This window comes from Monodelphis domestica, chromosome 1 (genome assembly GCF_027887165.1).
Source record: "Monodelphis domestica isolate mMonDom1 chromosome 1, mMonDom1.pri, whole genome shotgun sequence".
NCBI lineage: Eukaryota > Metazoa > Chordata > Mammalia > Didelphimorphia > Didelphidae > Monodelphis > Monodelphis domestica.
The window spans coordinates 332,197,106-332,224,008 of NC_077227.1; the positions used below are offsets into that span (position 1 = coordinate 332,197,106).

Below are 26,903 nucleotides of genomic sequence, written 5' to 3' on the forward strand. Positions count from 1 at the left end.
TTTTTAAAGAATGAATTTCTTCCATGACCTCCTTTTTGATCCTCCTTTTCAATCCTCCTTTTCCATTGGTTCATCCTACTTTTCATGCAACTCTTTTCTTGTATTTTTGTGCCTCTTTTTGCATTTGACCAATTTTGCTTTTAATCTGTTATTTTCTTTTTGCATTACTTTCATTTCTTTTCCTCATTTTTTTCCACTTCACTTATTTGATATTTGAATGTCTCTTTTGAGTTTTTCTAGTAGCTGAGACCAATTGCCATTTTTCTGTGAAGTTTTGCATGTAGTTGCTTGGATCTCACTGTCCCCTATTAACTCTGTACCTTGCTCTTTTTCTCCATAGAAATTTTCTATTGATAGGTATTTCTTTTGCTGTTTGCTTATTTACCCAGCCTCTTTTTGCCTGTGAACTAGGATTTCTGAAAGCCGCTCATTCTCTGTCTTGCTGATGACTTGCAGGACTCGGCATTCTGAGTTATTTTTTCCTGGGGCTAGGTCTTCACTGTAACACAGGCACTATGGAGTTCTATGCCTCAATGCTGGCTGTTGCTAGGGCTTGAGACTTCAAAGAGTGGGTGTGGGGTATGGATGCTCTGTTGTTAGTGTAGGCAGAATCTCAGGATCCTGAAGTTCATCTGTTCCCTGGTGCATCGATAGAGGGTGATCTGCCAGCACTCCTGTGTGCAGTCTTATTTCTGGTTTTCCTTTATCCTGTGAAAATCAATTCTTTCTGCCTTTCAAGTTGTTTTCCACAGGAGAGACTTTTCTCTTTGTCTTGATGTTGGTTTTTGACTTCTGTCATTCTGAGATGCTTTTTAAAGTTTGGAAGGATTCTCAAAGCATTTTCAGCTTTCATTGCTATTAAGCCACCATCTTGGCTCCACCCCTTCAATGCTATTTGTTTTTATTTGGTGTTTTTTTTTCTAAAAAAAGTATAGTTATTTTCTTGGTTGTCCAAAACCCAGAAATGAGTGAAAGTGTTATTATAGATTTTGGATTATAGATTTAGATTTGAATGGGATTTCAGAGGTCACTGTATCTAACCTCCTCAGTGATGAAGAAATGGAGGCTTATGGAAGTAAGTGATTTTTACAAGGTTACTTAGGCAGTAAGGCAGTTGAGATTTTAAACCTAGTCCTGTGACTAAATCCAGAAGTCTTTTGATAGCTCCTTATTTCCCTCTAGCATTATTATGCAGTAAGAGTGATTTATGTATTTTTTTTAATTAAACCTAAATTTGGCTTGTTTTTTAGATGGTGATGCCAGGTGATTCTGTGGAGATGACCGAGTTTCAAGACAAAGCAGTCAGCAACTCACATTATGTTTTGGAACTTACATTACCAAATATTTACTTAACATTGCCAAATAAAAATTTTTATGAGAAGCTCTATAATAGGTAAGTTTAAAAGCATTAAGCTGAGCTCATGTTTTCAGCCAGTGTATGATTCTTGCATTCTACTTTCATGTTTTATTCCAATTGGTTTTATCAGATTTCTTGGTCTACTTTTCATAGTATTATATAGCTTTTACCTTTATAATAGGGGCCTCAGTTTCAGTATGAAAGTTTACTTTCTGTGGCTTGTTTTTGCAAATTGCACAGACCAACATCAGATTATGGTAGATTGTATAAATTACATACTTCCATAGAGAGAAGTGCTTTTTGCTAAATTCAGAAGGGTGTCTTTGCTTCAACTTGTCTATAACAAGTAATCATTGAATTTGAGTTTTTATTAGAAAATATGGCTTATAATCAAAATCATGCTTTTTCATTGTTTTAGTTGAACAACTTCATCAATGTGGCTGCTTCTTCCATTGGTTCATATTATAAATTATCCATGATTTTCTTCTTTTATGGGTCTTTAAATTCATATTCTCCAATAAATCCTCCATCTACCACAGCTGATCCATTCAAAATGCTGCCAGACTTACTTAAATCTTTTATCATTATTTGTGTATCAGTGTGCTATATTAGGTCTCAGAATTCAGGTTAAAGCATAGATGTAGGTTCCGTTATTCAAAGGAAGTTAGCTCTCAGGAAACAAATATAAGTATGAGCCTTATTATTATATCAAATAGCAAGCAGGTTAAAAAAAGAATATATTTTCACATACATCCCAGCCTTTTTATTATTCCAGATTCAGGTGGGGGTAACTGTCATTAGGATAACTTAATATCAGTAATTTATTTATAATTTTAAATTATTTATATCTACCACATCAAGCAGTACATTTAAAAATCACTATTAACACACAATGCAACATACTGGTTGACTGTACTTTGTTCCTTGTTCTCACTATATTAATGATTCATCTGCTTTTTAAATTGTTTAACCTTCTTTAATATTTTACCCTGTGTTTTGAATGGAAATTATTATTGGTAATACCTTGTAGTTAACTTAGATTTATGGTATATTTCTTAATTTCTCTTTATGTCATCACAATTTTGATTCTCTTTGTTCCATTACTCCTAGCCATATATTTTAAAGGGAATTTTGACATTGAAAAGGTGAATTTTTTATGTTAGTGAAGTAATTGAAAATGTTATAAAGTTTCCCAACTGCAATCTATCTTAGGCCCTTTCTATTCAATTCTGGACTCAGCAGTTTCTATCTGTAGTGCGTTTTGGACTAATTTTGTGGTCTTTCTATCCAATTAGTTGTCATAGTATGAGTATATATTTTTCTTCTGTTTGACTTTTTTCCATGTAGATTTTAAGGTTGATTCCTTGAATAATTATGGATCTCAGTATTGGGGTGTGACAAGGAAATCACTTTTAAAAGACTGATATATATTAATTTAAGGTCGCCAAGGAATTCAGCTATGTAATTCCTTAATGAAAACTCAAGTCAGCCGTCAACCTTTTATGGAGTTTTAATTACAAACAGGAGGAAGAAAGGAATTAGAGATAGAGAGATAGAGGGAGAGGAAAGGGGAGAGAAGGGAATAAGGCTTAAATACCCCTTCTGTTTAGGCTGGGCCAAAAGGCCCAAGCCCTTAGATAGCTGGGGCAATGAAAGGAGATCAGTCCCTATTACTCACGTGACCAAAAATGGAGAAACAGTCTCCGGGGCCCCCACCTTCAGCTTCCTTCAGCGCAAGCTTCTCAGAGCACACCGCAACTACTCCGACAAACTCCTCAACCACCTCCCGTCTTCAGACCCCCCTATCCTTAAGGAAACCATCCAAGTTCCCTCCCCTCAGTCCTCACATCTACCAATCACCTGTCCATCAATTTCCCTGTGCCAATGGAGGCTCTAGCTTAACCCAGGACCGCCCAGAGGTCTCTGGCTTTGCACATGTCTGTTGAAGGTCATATTTTCAAATAATTAAATCTTTGATCCTTTGCTACAGCCCTTTCTAAATCCTGTTAACCTGAGTAGGGTAGAGATTGGAATAGTTAAATTTTGATCTAGGCTGCAGCCCTTACTCAATCCTGTTAGGACTGAATAGGGTGGAGATTGATTCCAGGTATCTCCATTGTATCAATTCTAAAATCAATCACGACTCAAAGAAATTCCTGTTCTATGCTTAAGCATAGGTCAAAGTGCTTTCCATTGTTCAGCAAAAGGTTTCTGTCCTAAAGTAATCTTAAGAAGGGAGGAGAAGGAACCTCCCATGCCAATGGGGTTCACATTCCAATAGTCAAGACCCACTATCAATAGGAAATTTTTCAAGTATGAAATTTCCCAATGGTGAAATTTCCAACATTTATAAGTCTAAGAATTTTTGAGGTTTACAGGGGCCTTTCAGTACTGTGGGCCTTGATGGAGTGAGCCTAGTAGCATCCATATTAAATGCATCTAGATGATTTCACTATCTTTAGTGACATTCACTGTTGTTTGTTTTTTTTTTTGTTGTTGTATAGCATACCTGTGACCGTAACAGATAAATTTTTATTAAATTGAAAAAAATTAAAAAAAATTTTTTTAACCCTTACCTTCCATCTTGGAATCAATACTGTGTATTAGTTCCAAAGCAGAAGAGTGGTAAGGGCTAGGCAATAGGGATTAAGTGACTTGCCCAGGGTCATACAGCTGGGAAGTATCTGAGGCCAGATATGAACTAGGACCTCCTGTCCTTAGGCCTGGCTCTCTATCCCCTGAGCCACCCAGCTGCCCCCCATAACAGATACTTTTAGCAAGCTTGTCTGCCTATTTCACTTCTGACTTGATATTTTGATCATTATTAAGCAATTTTCTCTTTGTTCCCATTTATCCAATGACTTTTATAGGTTCTTAACATGTATGAAGAGACAACTTTTTGGAGGCTACAGTTTGTAGCCTCTATAAAACCAGAAGTTTTTTGAGTAATCAACAAAACACCAGGATCTTATTTCTATTCCTTACATTTAATCAATTGCATTTCTGTAAATATAGATTAGAAAAACTATTTGCAGAAGCTTAATTCCTTATCTTTTTACAAAGAGTACCCTTGATTGTATATAGTAGATGTATATGCTATTCTCTTACAGTTTTATAGAGATGAAAAAGTAGACATATGGATTGGTAATTTTCAATTGTCCTATCCATTACCTTTGTGATAATTATAGCTTCTACAGTTTTTTCCACTGTTTTCATATCATCTATCTTGAGAGTTGATCCTTTAATGTTTTCATAATAGTATTGGCTACACAGTAGATTTTTATTTGTACTTAACTGGTTCAATTCTTGGGTGTAGTCCAGCAACTTGATCTTCTTTTAAGTATCACTTCTCTTTCTTATTCAGCACAAAGAATACTGTGGTATTGGTGTGGTCATTCAAATATGGTGATTCTGTTCCCATTAATAATGAAAGTATATCTCAGTACAAATTTTGGCAACTTATTGGGGTTATTTTATTGATTTAGTTTAATCTTTGAATATTCTTCTATTGATCTGGCTTAGTTGGTCTCAGTACAAGATTTTTGTGTACTTTACTCTCTAATGCTCTTTTGTGTTTAGTGAATTCATCTGCTCCTTTAACATTTTAGAAATAACTGTTTTCTAATCTTATGTGGCCACCTAACTTCCTAATATGGGCATTTATAGTGCGTAAAAGTTTCTAACATAACTTTTCATAACTAATCTCTTTTGAGCTTCACATAACTCTTATAAAATAGATATATTACAATTCTTACTATCCCTGTTTTATAGATGAGTAAAACTGAGATTCACAGAAATTAAGTGATCATATGACATAGCTTGCAAATACTAAAAGGAAGCTTTGAATGATCTTTTTGACATAAGGTATTCTGTCCTGTCATACCACATTATCTCTTTTTTTTGTTCAGTGATGTTAATAAAAGCTAACATTTATATTTTCTTACCATTTGTTGGGTATTAAATGCTTCATAATTATCTCATTTGATCCTGAGGGAGTGGAAAGAGCTGATTTAAGTTGTATTATGTTATGTGAAAAAAGATATCAGTAAAAATTTATATAAAATATTTAAACAATATTAAAAAATCTTGGCCATTGGTATTCTAAAATCTCAGGTGTGTCCTATAGGAAGCAACAAACATGAGAGAAACATGAAAGGACATATGAATTGATGAATATCTTGTGATCCTTATCCAATGACCAACAAGCAAATATATTGTAGACAAAACTAAATCATATCAGTCTTAACTTTTTTTATTTTCAACAAAAGTTATAGCTGATTTGAACATTGTCTCATAGGTTCCTCTTGGTGAAGTAAATAAAAGAGTTGGTATGTTTGCTTTTATTATCTGTCCAAAGATAAAATGAAACATTGGGATCTGGTCATCTCATTATATAGTACCCAAGAAAAGTATTTATAAAATAATCTGTTAAAATAATGTAACTTAGACAGATAATGATGAAGTAAGTTCTCTGAAGAACTAAAAAAAAAAATTAAATCATCAAACATTTATACCCAGTAACTTCAGTGTAAAGCTGGGAATAGAGAAGGATGGTGAAAAATCAATTAAAAGAAGTATTAGGTTCAGATGAAGTCTTAAGAAAGGCCAAGACATGCAAACTGCACAGGAGCCTTATACCTTTAAGTCTTGAAACAGTTTCTTTGAGAAAAGAATTTGTAGGCATTGAACATTAGAAATACCAAATGCTGACACAAAAACAAGAAATGATTATATTTTTACAGGCAGGAAAAAAACTCATTATTGATGTGGAAATGATTCCTGAATCAATTGATTTGTGCAACTAGACTTCTAGCTTGTCTGAGCAAAGATTTGAATTAATAAAAAACTATAATAAGAGAAAAAGATATTTTATATAGACAAAAAACTCTACCTTGAAATATTTGAACACGTAATTTAAAATTAAAAAATGGTAATGGACATCAGAAATAAACAACGAAAATTATATGTTTGTGTAAAAGTATAATCACAATATAAAAATTATATATGCCGAATTTTAATCTACATTTTTCTAATTATAGAACAAAAAACAGAACAAAAATCTTGTAATTAGCCAGCATTGCAGAGGTGAGAGATAATGATTGGTTTCCTTAGAGAAAATGGGTATAGCCCCAATGTGGGATGACAATTACCTCCCTTTCTGTCCCTATGGAATGCTTTTGTGAATTTTATTGATCCCAGCTGAATTCTGAGGTTTCTGATGAGGATAGACTTACTGGTAATTGGGGAAAATTAGATAAGACCATGTTTTTGGGAGGTGAAATAAAGTCACATACAAATCTTGCAGGAAATGCTGAGATAAAGTTTTATGAGAGTATTGAGAATAGAATTTTTCTTTAACTAGTAGTAATTGTGGGAAAGCTTAGCATTGGTAGCTAACCTCAGAGACAGAGCAGTTGAAATTTAGCACATGAGCTTCTTCACTTAGAGACAGAAAAGAGGAATGTGATTATAAAATAAAGTCTCTTTCATTGTAAAATTAATTATAAAATACAGAATGCAGAAGTTTTTCAACAGGACAATGAGTCTGAAATGTCTGAAAGGCAGTTGAAGATACAAGATTAGTAGACTTTAGAATCATCAATATAGTGATAACAAATCTATAGTTGCTGAGATCAACAAATGAAGTAGTATGGAGGAAGAAGAGTGGACTTCTTAGAACAGAATTCAGTAGGACCCCCACAGGGAATGGGGGAAACCTGGATAAAGGTCAAACAAAGAAGGCTGAGAAGGAATAGTTGGAAGACTATGGTGATGTTCTGAAAACCTAGAAAGAAGAGTATATAAAAGAGAAGAGGATGATCAGCAGTGCCAGAGGCTGTAGAAGTCAAAGAAGAAATGTGGAGTTAGAAAAAGCTTTTGGATTTTGCAACTAAGAGATCATTGATAACTTTGGAGAGAAAGCAGTTTAGGTGGAATGAAAAGTGTGGAAAAGTGTTGAGGAAATAGGAAGATAGCAAAAGGAAAGAAAATGGTGGCATATTGTATAGATTATCTTTTTTTTTAAACATTATTTTTTTATTTGGTCAATTTCAAACATTATTCCTTGGTTATAAAAATCATTTTCTATTCCTCCCTCCCCTCCCACCACTCCCATAGCCAATGCACAATTCCACTGGGTATTACATGTGCCCTTGATCCAAACCCATTTCCATGTTGTTGGTATTTGGATTAGGATATTCATTTAGAGTCTACATCATCAATCATATCCCCTTGACCCCTGTAGTCATGGAGTTGTTTTTCTTCGGTGTTTTTACTCCCATAGTTTTTCCTCTGTATATGGGTAGTGTTTTTTTCTCATAGATCCCTCTAGATTGTTCTGGGACATTGCATTGACACTAATGGAGAAGTCCATTACATTCGATTGTACCACAGTGTATCGGTCTCTATGTACATTGTTCTGATGCTGCTCTTTTCACTCTGCATCAGTTCCTGGAGGTTGTTCCAGTTCCCATGGAATTCCTCCAGTTTATTATTCCTTTGAGCACAATAGTATTCCATCACCAACATAAATCCACAGTTTGTTCAGCCATTCCCCAATTGAAGGACATCCCCTCATTTTCCAATTTTTGGCCACCACAAAGAGCGCAGCTATGAATATTCTTGTACAAGTCTTTTTCCTTATTATCTCTTTTGGGGTACAAACCCAGCAGTGCTATGGCTGGGTCAAAAGGTAGACAGTCTTTTATCGCCCTTTGTGCATAGTTCCAAGTTGCCTTCCAGAATGTTTGGATCAATTCACAACTACACCAGCAATGAATTAATGTCCCTACTTTGCCACATTCCCTTCAGCATTTATTATTTTCCCTTGCTTTCATGATAGCAAATCTTCTAGGTATGAGGTGATACCTGAGAGTTGTTTTGATTTGCATCTCTGAGATTATAAGAGATTTGGAACACTTTTTCATGTGCTTATTAATGGTTTTGATTTCTTTAACTGAAAATTGCCTATTCATGTCCTTTACCCATTTATCAATTGGGGATTGGCTTAAATTTTTTGTACAATTAATTTATCTCTTTGTAAATTTGAGTAATTAGACCTTTGTCAGAGGCTTTTGTTATGAAGATTGTTCACAGTTTGTCATTTCCCTTCTGATTTTGGTTACATTGGTTTTATTTGTACAAAAATTTTTAATTTGGTGTAGTCAAAATTATTCATTTTACATTTTGTGACTCTTTCTAAGTTTTGCTTGGTTTTAAAATCTTTCCCTTCCCAAAGGGCTGACATGTATACTATTCTGTGTTCACATAATTTACTTATTGTTTCCTTCTTTACTTATTATTTTCCTTCTTATGTTTTCCTTCTTTCAAGTCATTCATCCATTCTGAGTTTATCTTGGTATAGGGTGTGAGGTGTTGATCCAAACCTAATCTCTCCCACAGTGTCTTCCAATTTTCCCAGCAGTTTTTTTCAAATAGTGGATTCCACTGATCCTCCTTTCTGTCTTTTAGCCAGTACCAAATTGTTTTGATGACCATTGCTTTATAATATAATTTGAGATCTGGTACTGCAAGGCCACCTTCCTTTGTATTTTTTTTTCATTATTTCCGTGCATATCATTGATCTTTTGTTCTTCCAAATGAACTTCATTATGGTTTTTTTCTAATTCAGTAAAAACATTTTTTGGTAGTTCGATTGGTATGGCAATAAATAAATAGATATGTTTGGGTAGGATGGTCATTTTTATTATGTTAGTTCTTCCTACCCATGAGCAGTTAATGTTTCTCAAATTACTCATATCTAGTTTTAGTTGTGTGGCGAGTGTTTTGTAGTTGTGTTCATGTAGTTCCTGTGTTTGTCTCAGCAGATAGATTCCTAAGTATTTTATATTGTCTAAGGTGATTTTGAATTGAATTTCTCTTTCTAATTCCTGCTGCTGACATGTGTTGGAAATACACAGAAATGCTGATGACTTATGTGGGTTTATTTTGTATCCTGCAACTTTGCTAAAGTTGTTGATTATTTCTACTAGCTCTTTAGTTGATTCTCTAGGGTTCTTTAAGTAGACCATCATATCATCTGCAAAGAGTGATAGCTTGGTCTCTTCATTGCCAATTTTAATACCTTCAATTTCTTTTTCTTCTCTAATTGCTACTATTAGTGTTTCTAGCACAATGTCAAATAATAGAGGTGATAATGGGCATCCTTGTTTCACTCCTGATCTTATTGGGAATGCATCTAGTTTATCCCCATTGCAGATGATGTTAGCTGATGGTTTTAGATAGATACTGTTTATTATTTTTAGGGAAGACCCTTCTATTCCTATACTTTTTAGTGTTTTCAATAGGAATGGGTATTGTATTTTGTCAAAGGCTTTTTCTGCGTATATTGAGATAATCATGTGCTTTTTGTTGGTTTGCTTGTTGATATGGTCAATTATGTGGATAGTTTTCCGGATATTGAACCATCCTTGCATTCCTGGTATAAATCCCACCTGATCATAGTGAATAACCCTTGTGATGACTTGCTGGGTTCTTTTTACTAGTAGCCTATTTAAGATTTTTGCATCAATGTTCATTAAGGAGATTGGTCTGTAGTTTTCTTTCTCTGTTTTTGACCTTCCTGGCTTTGGAATCAGTACCATATTTGTGTCATAAAAGGAATTTGGTAGAACTCCCTCTTTGATTATTATGTCAAATAGTTTATATAGTACTGGGATTAGCTGTTCTTTGAATGTTTGATAGAATTCATTTGTGAATCCCATCTTGATCTGGGGATTTTTTCTTAGGGAGTTCTTTGATGACTTGTTAAAATTTTTTTTTCTGATATGGGATTATTTAAGAATTCTATTTCTTCTTCTGTTAATCTAGGCAATTTATATTTTTTTAGATATTCATCCATATCACCTAGGTTGGAATATTTATTGCCATATAATTGGGCAAAATAGTTTTTAATGATTGCCTTAATTTCCTCTTCATTGGAGGTGAGTTCTCCCTTTCCATCCCTGATGCTGTTAATTTGGTTTTCTTCTTTCCTCTTTTTTTATTAGATTGACCAGTACTTTGTCTATTTTGTTTGTTTTTTCAAAATATCAGCTTCTCATCTTATTTATTAGTTCAATAGTTCTATCACTTTCGATTTTATTAATTTCTCCCTTAATTTTTAGGATCTCTAATTTGGTTTTCTTCTGTTTTTTTTTTTATTTTTTTGCTTTCAAGTTTTTTGATTTGCATGTCTAATTCATTGATTTCTGCTCTCCCTAATTTGTTAATATATGAACTCAAGGATATAAATTTTCCCCTGAGTACTTCTTTGGCTGTATTTCATAGAGTTTGAAAGGATGTCTCATCATTGTCATTTTCTTCAATGAAATTGTTAATTGTTTCTATGATTTGTTCTCTAACCGATTTTGGAGAATCATATTATTTAATTTCCAATTAATTTTTGATTTGGCTCTCCAAGTACCCTTACTGGTCATTATTTTTATTGCCTTATGATCTGAAAAAGGTTGCAATTATTATTTCTGCTTTTCTGCATTTGTATGACATGTTTTTATGACCTAGTATATGGTCAGTCTTTGTGAATGTATCATGTGCTGTGGAAAAGAAGTTGTATTCCTTTTTTGTCCCTATTTATTTTTCTCTATATATCTATTAACTCTTCATTTTTCTAAGATTTCATTCACCTCTTTTACCTCTCATTTATTTTTTGATTTGATTTATCTAAATTTGATAGTGGTAGGCTCAGGTCTCCCACTAGTATAGTTTTACTATCTATTTCCTCCTTTAATTCTACTAGTTTCTCCATTTGAAATTTGGGTGCTAAACCATTTGGTGCATACATGTTGATTAGTGATATTTCCTCATTTTCTATACTCCCTTTTATCAGGATGCATTTATATTCCGTATCCCTTTTAATGAGGTCTGTTTTTACTTTGGCTTTGTCTGATATCATGATTGCAACTGCTGCCTTCTTTCTGTCATTTGAGGCCCAATAGGTCTTACTCCAACATTTAATTCTGACCTTGTGAGTATCTATTCACCTCAGGTGTGTTTCTTGTTGACAACATATGGTAGAATTCTAGATTCTAATCCAGTCTCCTATTCGTCTACTTTTTATGGGTGAGTTCTTCCCATTCACGTTCAATGTTATGATTGTCACTTGTTATAGCAGTCTGTCCAGTGGTTACTATATAATTTTTCTTTGTGGGATATAGCTTGAGAAGGAGGAAGGAGCCTGAGGAAGATGGGTGATAAATAAAGACTCAAAGACAAGTTAATTGATATGGGGAGCGGCGCTTGCTCCTAATATTTTCCTTTGTAAATTAGTTAAAGGAAAATATGAGAAGTAAGAGAACACGTGGAAGTAAGAATTCCGAAATAGAAAGCACGTGGCCAAGAGTGGCGCTAGGACAGATAAAGAAAGATAGAAGAAAGAGCTCCAAGGTTGCAGCAATCAAGAGTAAGAGCAGTGCCACTCACCCCAGCTTTTATTGTGGATTGAGTGGTGATCAATGAATACATAACATAGCACATAGGTCTTAACATTGGTTGAATAGACAATGACATGATCAGAGTAGGTGGGGATTCACCTGACATGCGCTGATCAAGTATTTAATACATCAACCATTTACACTTGTGAATTCCCTAGCATTTTGATATCCTCTTCTAGTTCTGTCCTTTCATGTTTTGCTATATCCTTTTACACCAGTGGTTTATTTTTAATCAGTCTCCCTATTCCCCTCCTTTAATGTGCTTCCCTTTCTGGCCCTTCCCTTTTTGTTCCCTTCTTGTTTTTTTAGGGTCTGTAAGTTCCCTCCCCCCTCTCCTTCCCTCCCTTGTTGTACTCCCTCCTCCCTACTCCCCTTAGTTTCCCCTTATCCCTTACCCTGTAGGATAAGATAGAATTCAAGATCCCAATGGATCTAGATGCTTCCCTCTCACAATTGATTTCACTGAGGGTAATGCTTGAGTATTACCTATTAGCACTCTCTTCTTCTCCGTCTTAAAAGAGTATTTTTCCCCTCCCCTTCCCATGTGTATCTTTGTGTGACAAAGATTATTTATTTTATTTCTTCAAGTATCTCTTGGTACCATCATCTTCCCCCCCCCTTTTCTTTTTTTGCATATCATTTTATAGCCCTTAGTGCCCCAATCTTTTCCTATGGGTGATTCTTCTAATTACTATAATAATGAGTACAATTTTTGAGAGTTACAAATAAAATTTCCCCATATATATAATTTGATCTAATTGTAGCCCTTGAATAAGACAATTTGAATTAAAATTTTTTTTTCTCCTTTTCCCTCTCATATTTACCTTTTAATGTTCTCTTGATCTTTGTGTTTCGATATCAAACTTTCCACTTAGTTCTGGTCTTTTCTTTAAAAATACTTAGAAATCTTGTATTTTGTTGATTGCCCATACTTTTCCCTGGAAGTATATAGTCAGTTTTGATGAATAGGAGATTCTTGGTTGAAGACCCAGTTCTCTTGCCTTTCTGAATATTGTGTTCCAGGCCTTGCGGTCCATTAGTGTGGAAGCTGCCAGGTCTTTTGTGATCCTGATTGGTGCTCCTTGGTATCTGAATTTCTTCTTTTTGGCTCCCTATAGGATTTTCTCATTAGCTTGAAAGCTCTGGAATTTGGCAATTATATTCCTGGGAGTCGTTTCTTGGAGATTTAGTGTGGAGGGTGTTCTATGAAGTCTTTCAATGTCTAATTCCCCCCTTGTTCAAGAACATTAGGGTAGTTTTCTTTGATGATTTCTTGTAGTATGATGTCAAGATTTCTGCTTATTTCTGGCTTTTCAGGTAGACCAATGATTCTCAAGTTGTCTCTTCTTCCTCTGTTTTCCTGATCTGTCACCTTGTCAGTGAGATATTTTATGTTTTGTTCTATTTTGTCAGTCTTTTGACTTTGCTTTTTTAATTGTTGCTGTTTTGCAAGATCATTGGTTTCCAGTTGCTCAATTCTGATCTTTAAGGCCTGGTTTTCTACTTTAATCTTTTGATATTCAGCTATGATTTCTTGCTGTTTTTTTTGAACCATTTCCCACTTTTCTTGCCATAAAGCTTCCATCTTTTTGATAAGCTCCAATTTAAATTCTTCCAAAGCTTGTGGACAATTTCTGTCTTTTTAAAGAAAGTTTTGCCTTTGTTGGAATTTCTTCCGGCATTTTCTCTGTAGCCTGGGTTTTTCCTCTGTAAAAATTTTCGAGGGTCACTGTCTATTTTTGTTTTTTGTTTTTAGAAGAATTTTGAGGCTCCTGTGTACAATTATCCATCACTATGGATATTTTACCTTCCCTTTTTAGTCAGAAATCTGAGTGAGCTGGGCAGGTTCTCTGTGTATGGAGTTAAGGAGCAAGGATTTTGCCTTAGGCATGCTCTCGAATCACTGCAGTTCTTTGCAGCTCTTTTTTGCACTACCTTCCCAGGGGCGCCCAATGTCTGCCCTCCCCTGCCAGCCTGTGTTTCTGGTCTAACTGCTTTCAGGGGTAGGTCTCCGGTGGTCCTAGTTAGCTCCCAAGGACCTAGAAGTCCTCCTTGCTCGCTCTAGAGGTGCCCCTCGCTCGCTTGCTGGTTCTTGCACGTCCTGGCCCTGAGTACCTAAGGTCTGTGCTTCCTCATGCATCTGGTTTTCTGGTCTAGCAGCTTTCAGGGGTAGGTCCTTGGTGGTTCTAGTCAGCTCCCAAGGACCTAGAGGTGCCCCTTGCTAATTCTCGAGGTGCCACTTGTTCACTTGCTGGTTCTGGTGTGTGCTGGATCTGGTTCCGTAGGTGGGGTGGGGGAGGGTAGATCAGCTCAGCTTTGGTTGGGAGCTTTTTCACCCTGTTTTAGTGTGAAAATGCCCAAATCCCATGTACCTTCAATGCTGTGCTCTACTGTACAGTTCCTCCGTTCTTCTGAAAATGATTTTTAAGGACTTTTGAGGTAGTCTATATCGGTGTGTGCTGGGGAGAGGATATGTCCCGTGTCTAGACTGCTGCCATGCTTACCCAGATGTCCTATGTTATTTTTTCAAGGAGATATAGGACAATATTTAATAGGGTTGGAAAGATTTTTTGAGGTGAGGAACTATGGGTGTATATATTTATAGACAATAGGGAAGGAGTCAGCTGGCAGGGAGAGGTGGAAAATGAGTGAGAGTGATAGGGAATAATTCATTGGAGGAATTGGAATGGAATGGGATTGCCTCGGTTAAGCTGGGACTATTTCTTTGTGTGAGAGAGGTGAAGGAGGACAAAGTGGCAAAAGACACAAACAATATGAGATGAGGAAGAGGGAGTTCACAGCAAATGAACTCATTTTTTCTGTAAAATATGAGGCAAGGTACTCAGCTGAGAGAAAGGGGGAAGAGGGAGTTATGGGATGTTTGGGGAGAAATGAAAAATTTGGAAGAGTTGCTGTGGAGAGTTGATAAGGTAGATGTAGAGTTGTATTACCTAGTAGTGGTGGGGATCCAACTGATGTGTAACATAAATTTGTAGTGTAACTACACTGCAGGACAGGACCTACAGTGGACATATAGTAGAATGGCTGCATGTTTTGTCTGTCTTTGTTCATTAGTAGGTTTGTAGCATGGTGGGAGTTATTCAAAGCTGAGACTTGGCAAGATATATTGCCAATTCAAGAGGAGGACAACCTAGAGTTTAACAGATATCCCAAGGGTCAAGATTGGGATAAAACTGAGGGTTTAAGAAATTGGGGTTATAATATGAATGAATAGTATGGCTTGGCAATGGAAGGCAGAAGATGCGTTTGAAAGCCAATAGAGTATAGTTAGATAAAGGGATTTCAGAATTCTTGACCACAACATTGTTGCACTTGTGGATGTTAGTATGATCATTGGAGTGCTTATCATATTTGAGGGAGTGCCACCGTATATGTTATTATATTCGTTGTTTCTTAAAGCACAATAATATTAAATTATATTCATCTACCATAATTTAGTTTAGTCAGACCTCAATTGGTAGGTGTCTTTGCTACCAAAAATGTATTGCTTTAAATATTTTTGTGTATATGTGGCTTTTTTTTTAACTTCTTTAGATAGAGCATTAGTGTCAACATCTTTCTACAACACCTTCAAAACTGACTATTCCCATCTTTTGATATCTTTGCCAGTTTCCTACTTATAAGGGGAAACTGCAGGCCATTTTTAAAATGTGCATTTCTCTTATTATTAATGATTTGGTGCATTCTTTCATATGATTATTAGTGATTTGTATTTTTTTGGGAAACTATTAATATTTTTAATCACATATTTACCAATAACCAATTTCAAGTTTGTAGATATTTTATAGAGACAAATGATTTAGTGGTTAGAGTGCCAGGACAGGAGTCAGGAATACCTGAGCTCAAATCCAGCCCTAGATACTTTCTAGCATTTTGACCCTCCACAAATCACTTAACTGCTACCTGCCTCAGTTTCCTCATCTTTTAAATGGGGGTAATAAATGCATCTGTTTATAAGCATTGTCACAAGAATAAAATGGGGTATTATTTGTAAAGTGCTTTGCCAAACTTAAAGCTCTTTATAAAAATGGTAGCTTTTCTTATTCTATTCCAAATAGCATCCTCAGCTTCCATTTCTACCAACTTTTCTAATTGTGGTTTCATCCCCATTGTCTTGGGTTTTTTCCTATTTCTCTTGATTGTTTAGTAACCTCATCAGCTCCTTTGGGCCAATTATCGCGTTTATTCAAATGATACTTAGATTTACATAGTTAGCCCTGCTTTCTTTCCTACACTACCATTCTTTGTCTTCACCTGAATAATGGACATTTTTTAATTGAAGGTCTCTGAAATGTCTCAAACTTAACATGTTCAATACAACTTATCATCTTATTTAATTCCATCTTCTGAATGTCTGTTTCTATTAAGTAAGTGAGCATTTCCCTAGATTTCTGACCTTTACATTTTCCTCAGCTCCTTCATCCTTTCTTTCCCCAACATACTCATTTAATTGCAAAGTCGTATTTCTGTGTCCACAGTGCTTTTGTAGATCCTTTTTCTCTCTACTCTTTGGTTCAGACCTTCAAAGTCTCTTACTTGGAATATTACAATAGCCTCCTTGATTTCACTGTCTTGTCTTTCTCACCATGCCACCTCCTTAGACAATAAAGTATATAATGTTTCCCTTTTATAGAATGTAATATAAACTCTTTTAAACATTTAAAGCTCTTTGTGAACTGGCCCTTTCCTACTTTGCAAATCCTATAAAACATTCCTTCTTTCTACTTACTCTTCACTTCTTCCATATTGGTGTTATTATTGTTCCTCACAAGTCATGAGTTCAACTCCTATCTTGATGTGTTTATACTTGTCCTCTGTATCAGGAATGCTCATTTCCTTGCCTCTTAAAATCTTTGTTCTTCTTCTGAGGCTTGTTTCAAGCACTGATTTCTTCATGGGGCCTTGTCTGGGTGTCCTCCCTCCCCCAGTTACCTCATACTTATTTTGTATGTGTTTTGTATATTCCTAAAAATCTACATGTTATTTTCCTTTGTTAAAATATACACTCTTTGAAGTCAGTGATTATTTAACTACCAGCACCTTTTTGTTAATAACAATAACAGTAATAATAGTATTTACATAGTACTTTTAAGGTTTTCAAAGTACTTTAGAAATATCTAATTTTATCTTCACAACAACCCTAGGAAGTATAGATGCCATTATTACCTCCATTTTATAGATGGGAAAGGTGAGACAAATAGTTGTTGGTTTGCCCAGGATCTAGGGTCAGATTTGAAATCAGGTCTTTGTGATTCCATGTCCAACACTCTTTATCTACTCAATAATACTTGCCTCTGGTTATTGAAGTACCTCTGGTACTAATGTTTGGCCATAGAAAATTCTTAATAAATATTTGTTACTTGATTTGCCACTGCTGAAGTAAAAGGATTGACACAGACAATTGAAAGCTTTTTGTTTGTTTCATTAGTTGCCATAGTTGTAGACTTAAAAAAAATTTATATCTATAGGTATATATGTATATGTATATATATGTTTTATGTATATTTATATCTATATCATCCTTACCTCCTGCCTTAGAATCAATATTGTGTATTAGTTCCAAGGTAGAAGAACAGTACTGGCTAGGCAATGGAGATTATGTGACTTGCCCAAAGTCACAGAGCTAAGAAGTGCCTGAGGTCAAATTTGAACCCAGGATCTCCACCTCGGCTGCTCAGGACCATGGTTATAGAGTTAATCACCAAGTCGTTATCCTCTTGGCCATGAATCTCTCAATTTTTACAATGTAGGCTCAGTGTGTTACTGGGGTATATATTTAAAATCTTGGCAGAATGGTGGAAATTTAGAGAACTATTGTGAAAGCCTTCAGCATCACATCACCTCCATGCCATGATGAGGTCACATAGATGATTGTCTTAATTCTTCTTTTTTATGGCTAAATTCTTGCCTGTTAATCAACAAAGGGTTTTATAAATTTTATTTTGAATTTTTTGCTTATACTTTTTTAATCATTGTCACTTATAGTCATTTCCTATCTGAAACCCTATAGAATTCTCTTTAATGACTTATAAAAACAATTAAAACATTATTGTGTCTGTAACTTTTATCAACAAGAGTCTGCTCACTACATTTCTCCTGAGAGAAGGAATACTTTTTATTTCTCTCTATACTTCCATACCATGCCATTTGTTAACCTCATCAGCTCCTTTATATTTGGTTTTTTTTTTCTCAAGCCAATATTAGACTAAATAATAACCTAAATTATGATTTTTTCACTGTTTTTAATTTACATGATTGGATTCACTGGTTATCCTGGTTATGCTTACTTCATTGTGTAAATTTAGTTAGTCATATAAGTCTTTCTATATTTTTCTGAATTCCTTATTCTTTTCTTTAAGGGACCTAATTTGTAAATTTTCATCACAAGAGGAAGAATTTTCAGAATTGAACATCTACTTTATTTTTAGCTTTTTGCTGCTACAAAGGCTGACATTTTGAATATTTTTTGTATTTTTGTAACCCTTTTTATTATACACATTCTGGACTTATGTGCTTACTAGTAGTATAATTGGGTCAGAATTTTAGTTAGTTTTCTCATATAATTAAAATTTAATTTCCAGAATGGCAGGAACAGTTCATAACTCTGCTAACAGTACATTGGTGTGCCTGACATAAAGTTTTTCTAATGTTGATTATTTTCATCTTTTATCTTTTTTTCTAATTTGGTTGTGAGGTGACATTTCAAAGTTGTTTCAATGCATATTTCTCTTCATAGTTATGTTTCATAATATTTTTCATATGACTACTTGTAATTTATATTTCATTTTCAGATTTTTTTGGCAATTAATGTGGCATATGTACAAGATGCTATTTTAAACTTCTCTTAGTGTCTTTTCCAGATATCTCAACAATTCATTTACTATATACTAGTCCCAGTAGTTTGTGGTCATTAGGCTTTTGTGTTTATTTACTTGTTGGTATTGCTTATTTTACTGTTTACTTTTATAGTTCTTAACCTATTTCAAATAATTTTTTTAAAAAATATATTTTATTTGATCATTTCCAAGCATTATTCATTAAAGACATAGATCATTTTCTTTTCCTCCCCCCCACGCCCCATAGCCGACGCGTAAATCTACTGGGCATTACATGTTTTCTTGATTTGAACCCATTGCTTTGTTGATAATATTTGCATTAGAGTGTTCATTTAGAGTCTCTCCTCTGTCATGTCCCCTCAACCGCTGTATTCAGGCCAAATAATTTTTATAGTTATTTCTTTGTAATGAGATTTGGTAATGATAGATCCCCTTCATTACTACATGTTTTTATTACTTCTCTTGAAATTTTTGACCTTTTATTTTTCAGGATTTTGCTATCATTTTTTAGTCCATAAATGCTAACAAGTAAATAGTATTAAAATTTTAAAGCAATTTAGAAATTATTTTCATGTCATTTTTATTATTTTAGCCAAGCCTATTTATGAAATTTTCTTCTACTATTTATGCCTTTTACTAAACTAAGTGGTGTTTTTTTGTAGTTTTATTTATATTAGTTCTGAATGTGTCTTGGTTTTTTAGTTCCCCTGTTATTTTATGCAATTTGTAGTTACTTACTTTGGAATTTCACTTTCTATTCTTTACCCTGGGTTTTGTTAATAAAACATAATCATGCTAATTTAAAAAATATTTGCTGATATTCTTGAAGTAAACCATTATATCACAATTGCTTACATTTGGAAGAAACTGTTTTCCTTAGAAAAGAATTTTAACTAATTCTCATCAAATTATTTAAAGATATGAGTGCCTAATCTAGTTACTGGGATAGGTGGTACTTCACTCTGACAATTTCCTTGAAAATCTTAAGCAATGTCTCCTATTTTATCTGTTGATGTTCATAATCAAAAAAGCATTTATTAAATGCTGATTTTGTCCCAGGCACTGTGTCAAGTGTTGTAAATGCAGACAAAAATGAAATAGTTCTTTCCTTCAAGGAGCTTACATTCTTACATTACATTCTTAATAAGAAAACAACTTGTTTATCATGCTTTTTCTACTGACACATAAATCTTTATAAAGAAATGCATAATAAATGTTTTTAGTTTGAAGATAATGCTATATTTAAACTTGTTAATAACTTTTATCTTTATAGGATCAGTAATGACTTGCTACTCTGGGAACCAACAGCTCCTTCACCTGTGGAAACACTGGAAAATATTTCATATGGTATTGGGCTATCAGTAGCCAGTCAACTGATTAATACCTTCAACAAAGATAGTTTTAGTCAGTTTAAATCTACAGTTCACTACGGTAATGTACTTTCAAATGATATTAAATTGAATCTTCATAATATAGTGCTGGCAATTCTAAAGTCATGAGTAACTTACATTTTTAAGTACGAAATATAAAGTCTTTGTTCCTTTTTTTTGTTTTCTATTTTTTTTAACTGGACTTTAAATTTCTTTAGGGTAGAACTTCTTGTGAAGAACATCCTCTATCAATGAAGAATGGCACCTTCCCTTTCCAATTTATGTAATTTTAGAGAGTTACTTGAAGGCCCTGAGTGGTTAAGTGACTACTAGTACTTACACAATTTCTGTGAGTCAGATGCAGGATATAATTGTAGGTTTTTCCAAGCCAAAGCCCAACTGACTCATTCTACTTTTCTTGGATTATTTTAAAAAATAATTATTTGTGAAGGAGCTGTAAAAATATTTCTGCTTTATTTTCCTACATATAATCTATATTTCTGTAGTTATAGTATACTAATAATGGACGAAGTTATGTATTGAAAGCTTAACAGCTTGTATACTTATAGCGCATAGTAGATAAACATAGTGCTTTGGAGATCTTAAAGTACTGCATAAATACTGGTTATTATTAGATACTTTAAATGCTTGCTTATTGATAAAAGCACAAAGAGAATATTTGTGTATTCAGTTTTTCAAGCATCTATGATTTCATTGGTATTGGTATTCTCCCCTCTCTTTCATATTTTAACCCAGCAAGGATTGGTGTGGGTAACAAGTTCATCAGTCTGTCACTATCTTAGTGGCCTCCAGATATAGAAGCCCAATGAATATATACTTGCTGTTCCTTAGATGTGTAGGTACAGATACATGTAGGCTTTTCATATTTGGTAGGATCTGGAAGAGTTTGTCATGTGCTTCCATGCTATTCATGAATCCATAGTGACCTCTATTGGTCACTAATGAGGTATTGGAAAAGGCTATTAGTGGAAAATATTGTTATTTTAATAGTTGTAAAATCAGTTAATTTTTTTGTTTAATTTCTTATAGACGATGAGAGTGGATCTGAGGAGGAGACTTTGCAGTATTTTTCTACAGTTGATCCAAACTATCGATCTCGTAGGAAGAAAAACCTTGAATCTCAGAACAAGAATTCTCAGAGTTTTCTCTCTGTTCTTCTGAACATCAATCATGGATTAGTAGCTGTATTCACAGATATCAAGGTAAAAATTCATAAGTGAAAAGGACACACCAAATTGATTCTGTTCTTAATTTGCCTAAGGTAATTAAGTTCTATGAATTCTTGTTTGGATCTTTATTCAAAGTATTATGAATAATGTATTTGGTAAGATAGCATTAATCAGTCTAAAGAGTTTCAAAGTCAGTAGGCATTCTGTAACTGTCGCAAATAAGTTCAAATAAACATGTACTTAAAATAGCTAGAAAATAAACAGATTAGTATACTCAAAATAACTGCAGAAGAATATTTGAAAATTATCTAAGAAATAGATTTAAATTAAAAGAAAAAGGAAAATGGCAAAACTAAGAACTGAGATTTTTGAAGAATAATGAAAAATCAGTAAGACATTTAACTGTTAATGGAGTTGTAAACCAAAGGACAGTTATATAAACATGTTAAGTGCTTTTGTTTTCACATATTTGAATAATCATCACAGTAAGCTGTGTTAACCTCCTATAAAAGATGATGGTAGTATTTAGCAAAAAATACTAATAGAAATGATGTGTATAGTTTTTTACTGTCACCGCATATTTAATTTAAGGAACGACCACTTACATGTGATATTTCAAATTTTCTTAATATTTCAAGTAATGTTATAAAATCTCTTTTCTTCAGCTAATTCCTAACCTTTGTGTTTTTCTGGTCTTCATGTTAGCAAGATGACAGAGAGGTATTAGAAAATAAGCATGGTGAATTCTGGTTAGAGTTTAATAGTGCTTCATTATTCTTCGTGACAAAATATGAAGGTTTTGAAGATAAACACTACATTTGTCTTCATTCCAGCAACTTCAGTTTATATCACCAAGGTAAGGAGAATATAAAATGTTTTATCAGTATTTATTTTGTGAGTTAAAATATTTTTTATTCAGTCTTTTTAGTTTTTTAGGTAATCTTTTAGGACTTAAAATGATCTCTGATACAACAGATTCCTCAAAATCAGCATATTATAAAAGCTACTCTTATAATCATCAGCCCAACTCTCCATTTTAAATATGAGGAAAGAGACCCAAAGTGATGAATTGACTTGCCCAATGTCACACAGGTAGTAAGTTGTACAACAGTGGTGTCCCAAACTGAAATTATCATGTTATTTTACCTGATGGCACTACCATTCTCTTAGTCATTTAATATCACAGTCAACTTGAACTCATCTCTTTTTAAATCTATTCTATTTTTACAAGATTCTGATGATTCATAACATCTTTTTTCCCCCCTCCTCTTTTTGATTTACTTTTAGATTTTACTCTAAAACAGTATTATCTTGTCTGAACTTGTTGTGTTATATTGGCCTTCTTTTTTTTTTAAACATTATTTTATTTGGTCATTTCTGAGCATTATTCATTGGAGACAAAGATTACCACCCCTTCTCCCCCCCCCCGCCCTCACCACCTATCCCATATTCCACTGGGTATCACATGTGTTCTTGATTCGAACCCATTTCCATGTTGTTGGTGTTTGCACCAGAGTGTTCATTTAGAGTCTCTCCTTAGTCATATCCTCTCAACCCCTGTAGTCTAGCAGTTGGTTTTCCTCGGTGTTTTTACTTCCACAGTTTGTCCTCTGCTTGTGGATAGTGTTTTTTCTCCTAGATCCTTGCAGATTGTTCAGGGACATTGCATTGACACTAATGGAGAAGTCCATTACATTCACTTGTACCACAGTGTGTCAGTCTCTGTGTACAATGTTTTCCTGGTTCTGCTCCTTTCGCTCTGCATCCCTTCCTGGAGGTTGTTCCAATCTCCATGGAATTCCTCCACTTTATTATTCCTTTGAGCACAATAGTATTCCATCACCAACATATACCACACTTTGTTCAGCCATTCCCCAATTGAAGGGCATCCCTTCATTTTCCAATTTTTGGCCATCACAAAGAGCGCTGCTATGAATATTCTTGTACAAGTCTTTTTCCTTATTATCTCTTTGGGGTACAAGCCCATCAGTGCTATGGCTGGATCATAGGGCAGACAGTCTTTTATCACCCTTTAGGCATAGTTCCAAATTGCTCTCCAGAATGGTTGGATCAGTTCACAACCCCACCAGCAGTGAATTAGTGTCCTGACTTTGCTGCATCCCCTCCAGCATTCATTACTTTCCTTTGCTGTCATGTTAGCCAATCTGCTAGGTGTGAGGTGCTATCTCAGAGTTCTGATGATTTGCATCTCTCTGATTATAAGAGATTGAGAACACTTTCACAATCACTTTTTGCTAGTATCCTATTTAAGATTTTTGCATCTATATTCATTAGGGATATTGGTCTATAATTTTCTTTCTCTGTTTTTGGCCTGCCTGGCTTTGGAATCAGTACCACGTTTGTGTAATAAAAGGAATTTGGTAGAACTCCCTCTTTGCTTATTATGTCAAATAGTTTATAGTATTGTGATTAGTTGTTCTTTGAATGTTTGATAGAATTCATTTGTGAATCCCATCTTGATCTGGGGATTTTTTCTTAGGAAGTTCTTTGATGGCCTATATTGGCCTTCTAATTGGGTTCCTGCCTTCTACACTCTCTTTAGTCCATCCAAGCTGCTAAAAGTGTCTTCCTAATACACAGAAGTGGTACTCCCTTTCTGAATAGGAAAAAAAAACCCAAACAAAACCTTCAGTAACATCCTACTTCCCAAAGGACAAAATATAAATCTCATAGACTGAAACTTGGAAGATGGTTTTTGCCTTTCTTTGTAACTTAGTTTACTCTATTATTTTTCATAAACTTACATTCTAGCAAAAGTACTACTAATTTTTCCCTCTATAGACTTTGTAATGGTATTTTTGTACTATTTTATCAAAATACTTTGTATTTTGTATTAGCCACTTAAATGTTTGCTGGGAGACTGTTGTCCTTAAATAATAGTAAAAGAACACATCCTTAAATTGCACATAAAAAAGTTACCTCTTAAATTATATCATTAAATTTTCTTGAATTTCAGAATGTTATATTTTGGTTGTCTATTTGACTTATCACAGGTTATCTCTAACCTAGTATTAAGTTTACACTTTTCTGGAGACTTATCTTAATTTATATGTATTTATTAAATAATTTTAAAAGTGAGTCAGAGAAAGAAAAGGCACCAGCCACATGTGGCTGGCTGTTCCCTCCACAGGCCTCTTACCCTAGCCAGTGCTTGCAGGCTTGCACTGGCACCCTCCTTCCCTGAGAAAGGCAGCTGTGTGGCCACACTGTGTGAGCCAGTCCTTAAGTCACCTCTTTTCACCAAAGAGCCAAAGAGTCCTTCTTTCTTTCCCATGTCCACTTTTATGCTCCTTAGGATTTCACTTTTTTGAGTCCCTCTGATTTAGTGAACTCTGACCTCAGTCTGGAACAGAGGCTGGTTTTCTTGATGCCAGTAGTCATATGGAGCAAGAGGCAGGTGTTTTCAAGATGCCAGGGAGCCCAGAGACCTTTGGTGCTCACTTAGAATGCACACATGTCCTCCTTATCATAAATAATTTGTTGACAGATAAAGCATCAGTCTTTGTTCTTAATTCAGCCAAAAGGTGGAATTGAATTGTAACCTAATTCAACCAGCAAGTGGGATATTTTCAAACTCAATATGAAACTTTCCCTTTAAAATCTAAGGTTGATTTTAGGGTTCCACAAGAAAGAAAAGGGGTGAAGTCTAGTGTTAAATTCTCACTGTTTAAAGTTAACTGATATAGAATCTCACTGCATTCATAATTATATTGTATTGAAATAGAAGTGAAGGAGCTTTTTTTTTTATTACTTAAGTCCATGAATGAATGGAAAATATTTCATGTGTTCTTATATATTCATTCCTATATTTATTTTGTGTATGTAAGATAACTTCTTTAATTTGCTCATTGTCTTTTTGGTATGTATCACTTTTTCTTGTGGACATTTCTTAGCAGTTTTGTTTGTTTTCAGTGTTTTTGCAGATTTTTTTTTTAAAAACCCTTACCTTCTGTCTTGGAGCCAATACTGTGTATTGGCTCCAAGGCAGAAGAGTGGTAAGGGCTAGGCAATGGGGGTCAAGTGACTTGCCCGGGGTCACACAGCTGGGAAGTGTCTGAGGCTGGATTTGAACCTAGGACCTCCCGTCTCTAGGGCTAGCTCTCAATCCACTGAGCTACCCAGCTGCCCCCTTTTGCAGATATTTTTAAGAAATGACTCAGAAGCCAAATTCTCTTGTAATCAGTTCTTGTTATGTTGCTAGATCTCCTCAAGCTGATATATTAATTGTTCTGCCTTTATTTAGAAAAATTTATTAAATATTTTCATCTCTAATGTGGACATAGGCATGGTAGATGGAGTGATCCTTCCTTCTGAAATACGACTTCCCACTACAACTCGCCCACATTGGTTGGAACCCATAATTTATTCATCTGAAGAAGATGGTCTTTGTAGAACTTCAGATGGTGTTGGAGGAGACTGTTTAAGTATGTTATCTGTTGCTGTTAAAATCCAGTCTGATAAATCAGAGACGAATACAAAGGTTTGTATTCAATATATTCATATACATGAACATTTTTAGTCTTTACTCTTTAATAACCTCTAACCTATATGCTTACCCTCTCTAAAAAATTTTTATGAGAATTATCAGTACACAAACTAAAATATCTGCAATATAAGGGACACTTTTCTCAAGTGAAATTTAACATGTACTACCTTTTTAACATTTACAGTTATATTTAAATTTAGGACATAGAAGACCATGGTGCTCCTTGTTTGCCCTTTTGATTCAAGAGAACAAAATGCCACTTTTTAGGCTCAAGATGTTTTCCATCCATATAACATAACTGTTTTTAAATTCCTTGAAAGATATAACAGAAATAACATATTCAATTTGACCCTCTCATCATTAATTTCATGCAAAGCAGAAAGCAGAATGTATTCTTGCCAAAGATATTCACCACTTTGAGGGAAGAGATCCACCTCATTGCCCAACTTAATAAGAGATTATCATGAATGGTGTGAACTTCCATCTGTTCCTGTCCATAGATGACATTATATAGATTGCATTAAATCTTCGAACAAACATTGTAGAATCTCTGTGGAGAATTGTAATTGTTCAAAATAGTTTAGCCTGATTATACACACAGGCAAGACCATGTGGATGGAGAAAGTTGCAGGTTAAAACAATACATATGTATGGAAAATCTATAAAAGCTTGTCCACCAGTTTGTAAATTTGGCACTGACAGTGCAGATAAATGTTAGATCCAGAGTTGAAGATAGAGAAAAGAACAAGCTAACATTTATATAGTGCTTACTATGTTCCAGGAACTGTGCTAAATGCTTTATAATTATTCTTATTTAATTCTCACAACAACCCTGGGAAGTAGATGTTAGTATTATCCCTATATTATAGATGAGAAAACCTGAGGTAGGTAGAAGTTAAATGGTTTGCATAGGGTCACATTTGTAAATGTGTGAGTAAATGTCTGAGCTTGGATTTGAACTCAGCTTTTCCTAAATCTGGGTCCAGCATTTTATCCATTTTTCTACCTAGCTACATGATGGGCAGCAGAGAGGAGAATGGTAGGTATGAACAGACTTTGGGGATAACTTTGAGGATAACCAGAGAAAAACAGGAATAAAATATATCAAGGAATCATATGACATGGAGAAAAGATTAGCTTGTTATGTATCAAGGTCAAATAATAAAGAAGG

General features: G+C 34.5%; 1 protein-coding gene across 4 annotated transcripts in view; it reads left to right on the top strand.

Moving 5' to 3' along the window:
* ATG2B (autophagy related 2B) overlaps positions 1-26,903 on the top strand; it is a 138,179-nt gene that overhangs the window by 72,212 nt on the left and 39,064 nt on the right. For all 4 annotated transcript variants that reach the window (XM_001367856.3, XM_007473620.2, XM_007473621.2 and 1 more), the window contains 5 exons: positions 1,251-1,393; positions 19,939-20,096; positions 21,086-21,258; positions 21,931-22,081; positions 25,530-25,726. In XM_001367856.3, coding sequence (XP_001367893.1) covers positions 1,251-1,393; positions 19,939-20,096; positions 21,086-21,258; positions 21,931-22,081; positions 25,530-25,726 — 822 coding nt within the window. The remainder of the gene's footprint in view (positions 1-1,250; positions 1,394-19,938; positions 20,097-21,085; positions 21,259-21,930; positions 22,082-25,529; positions 25,727-26,903) is intronic.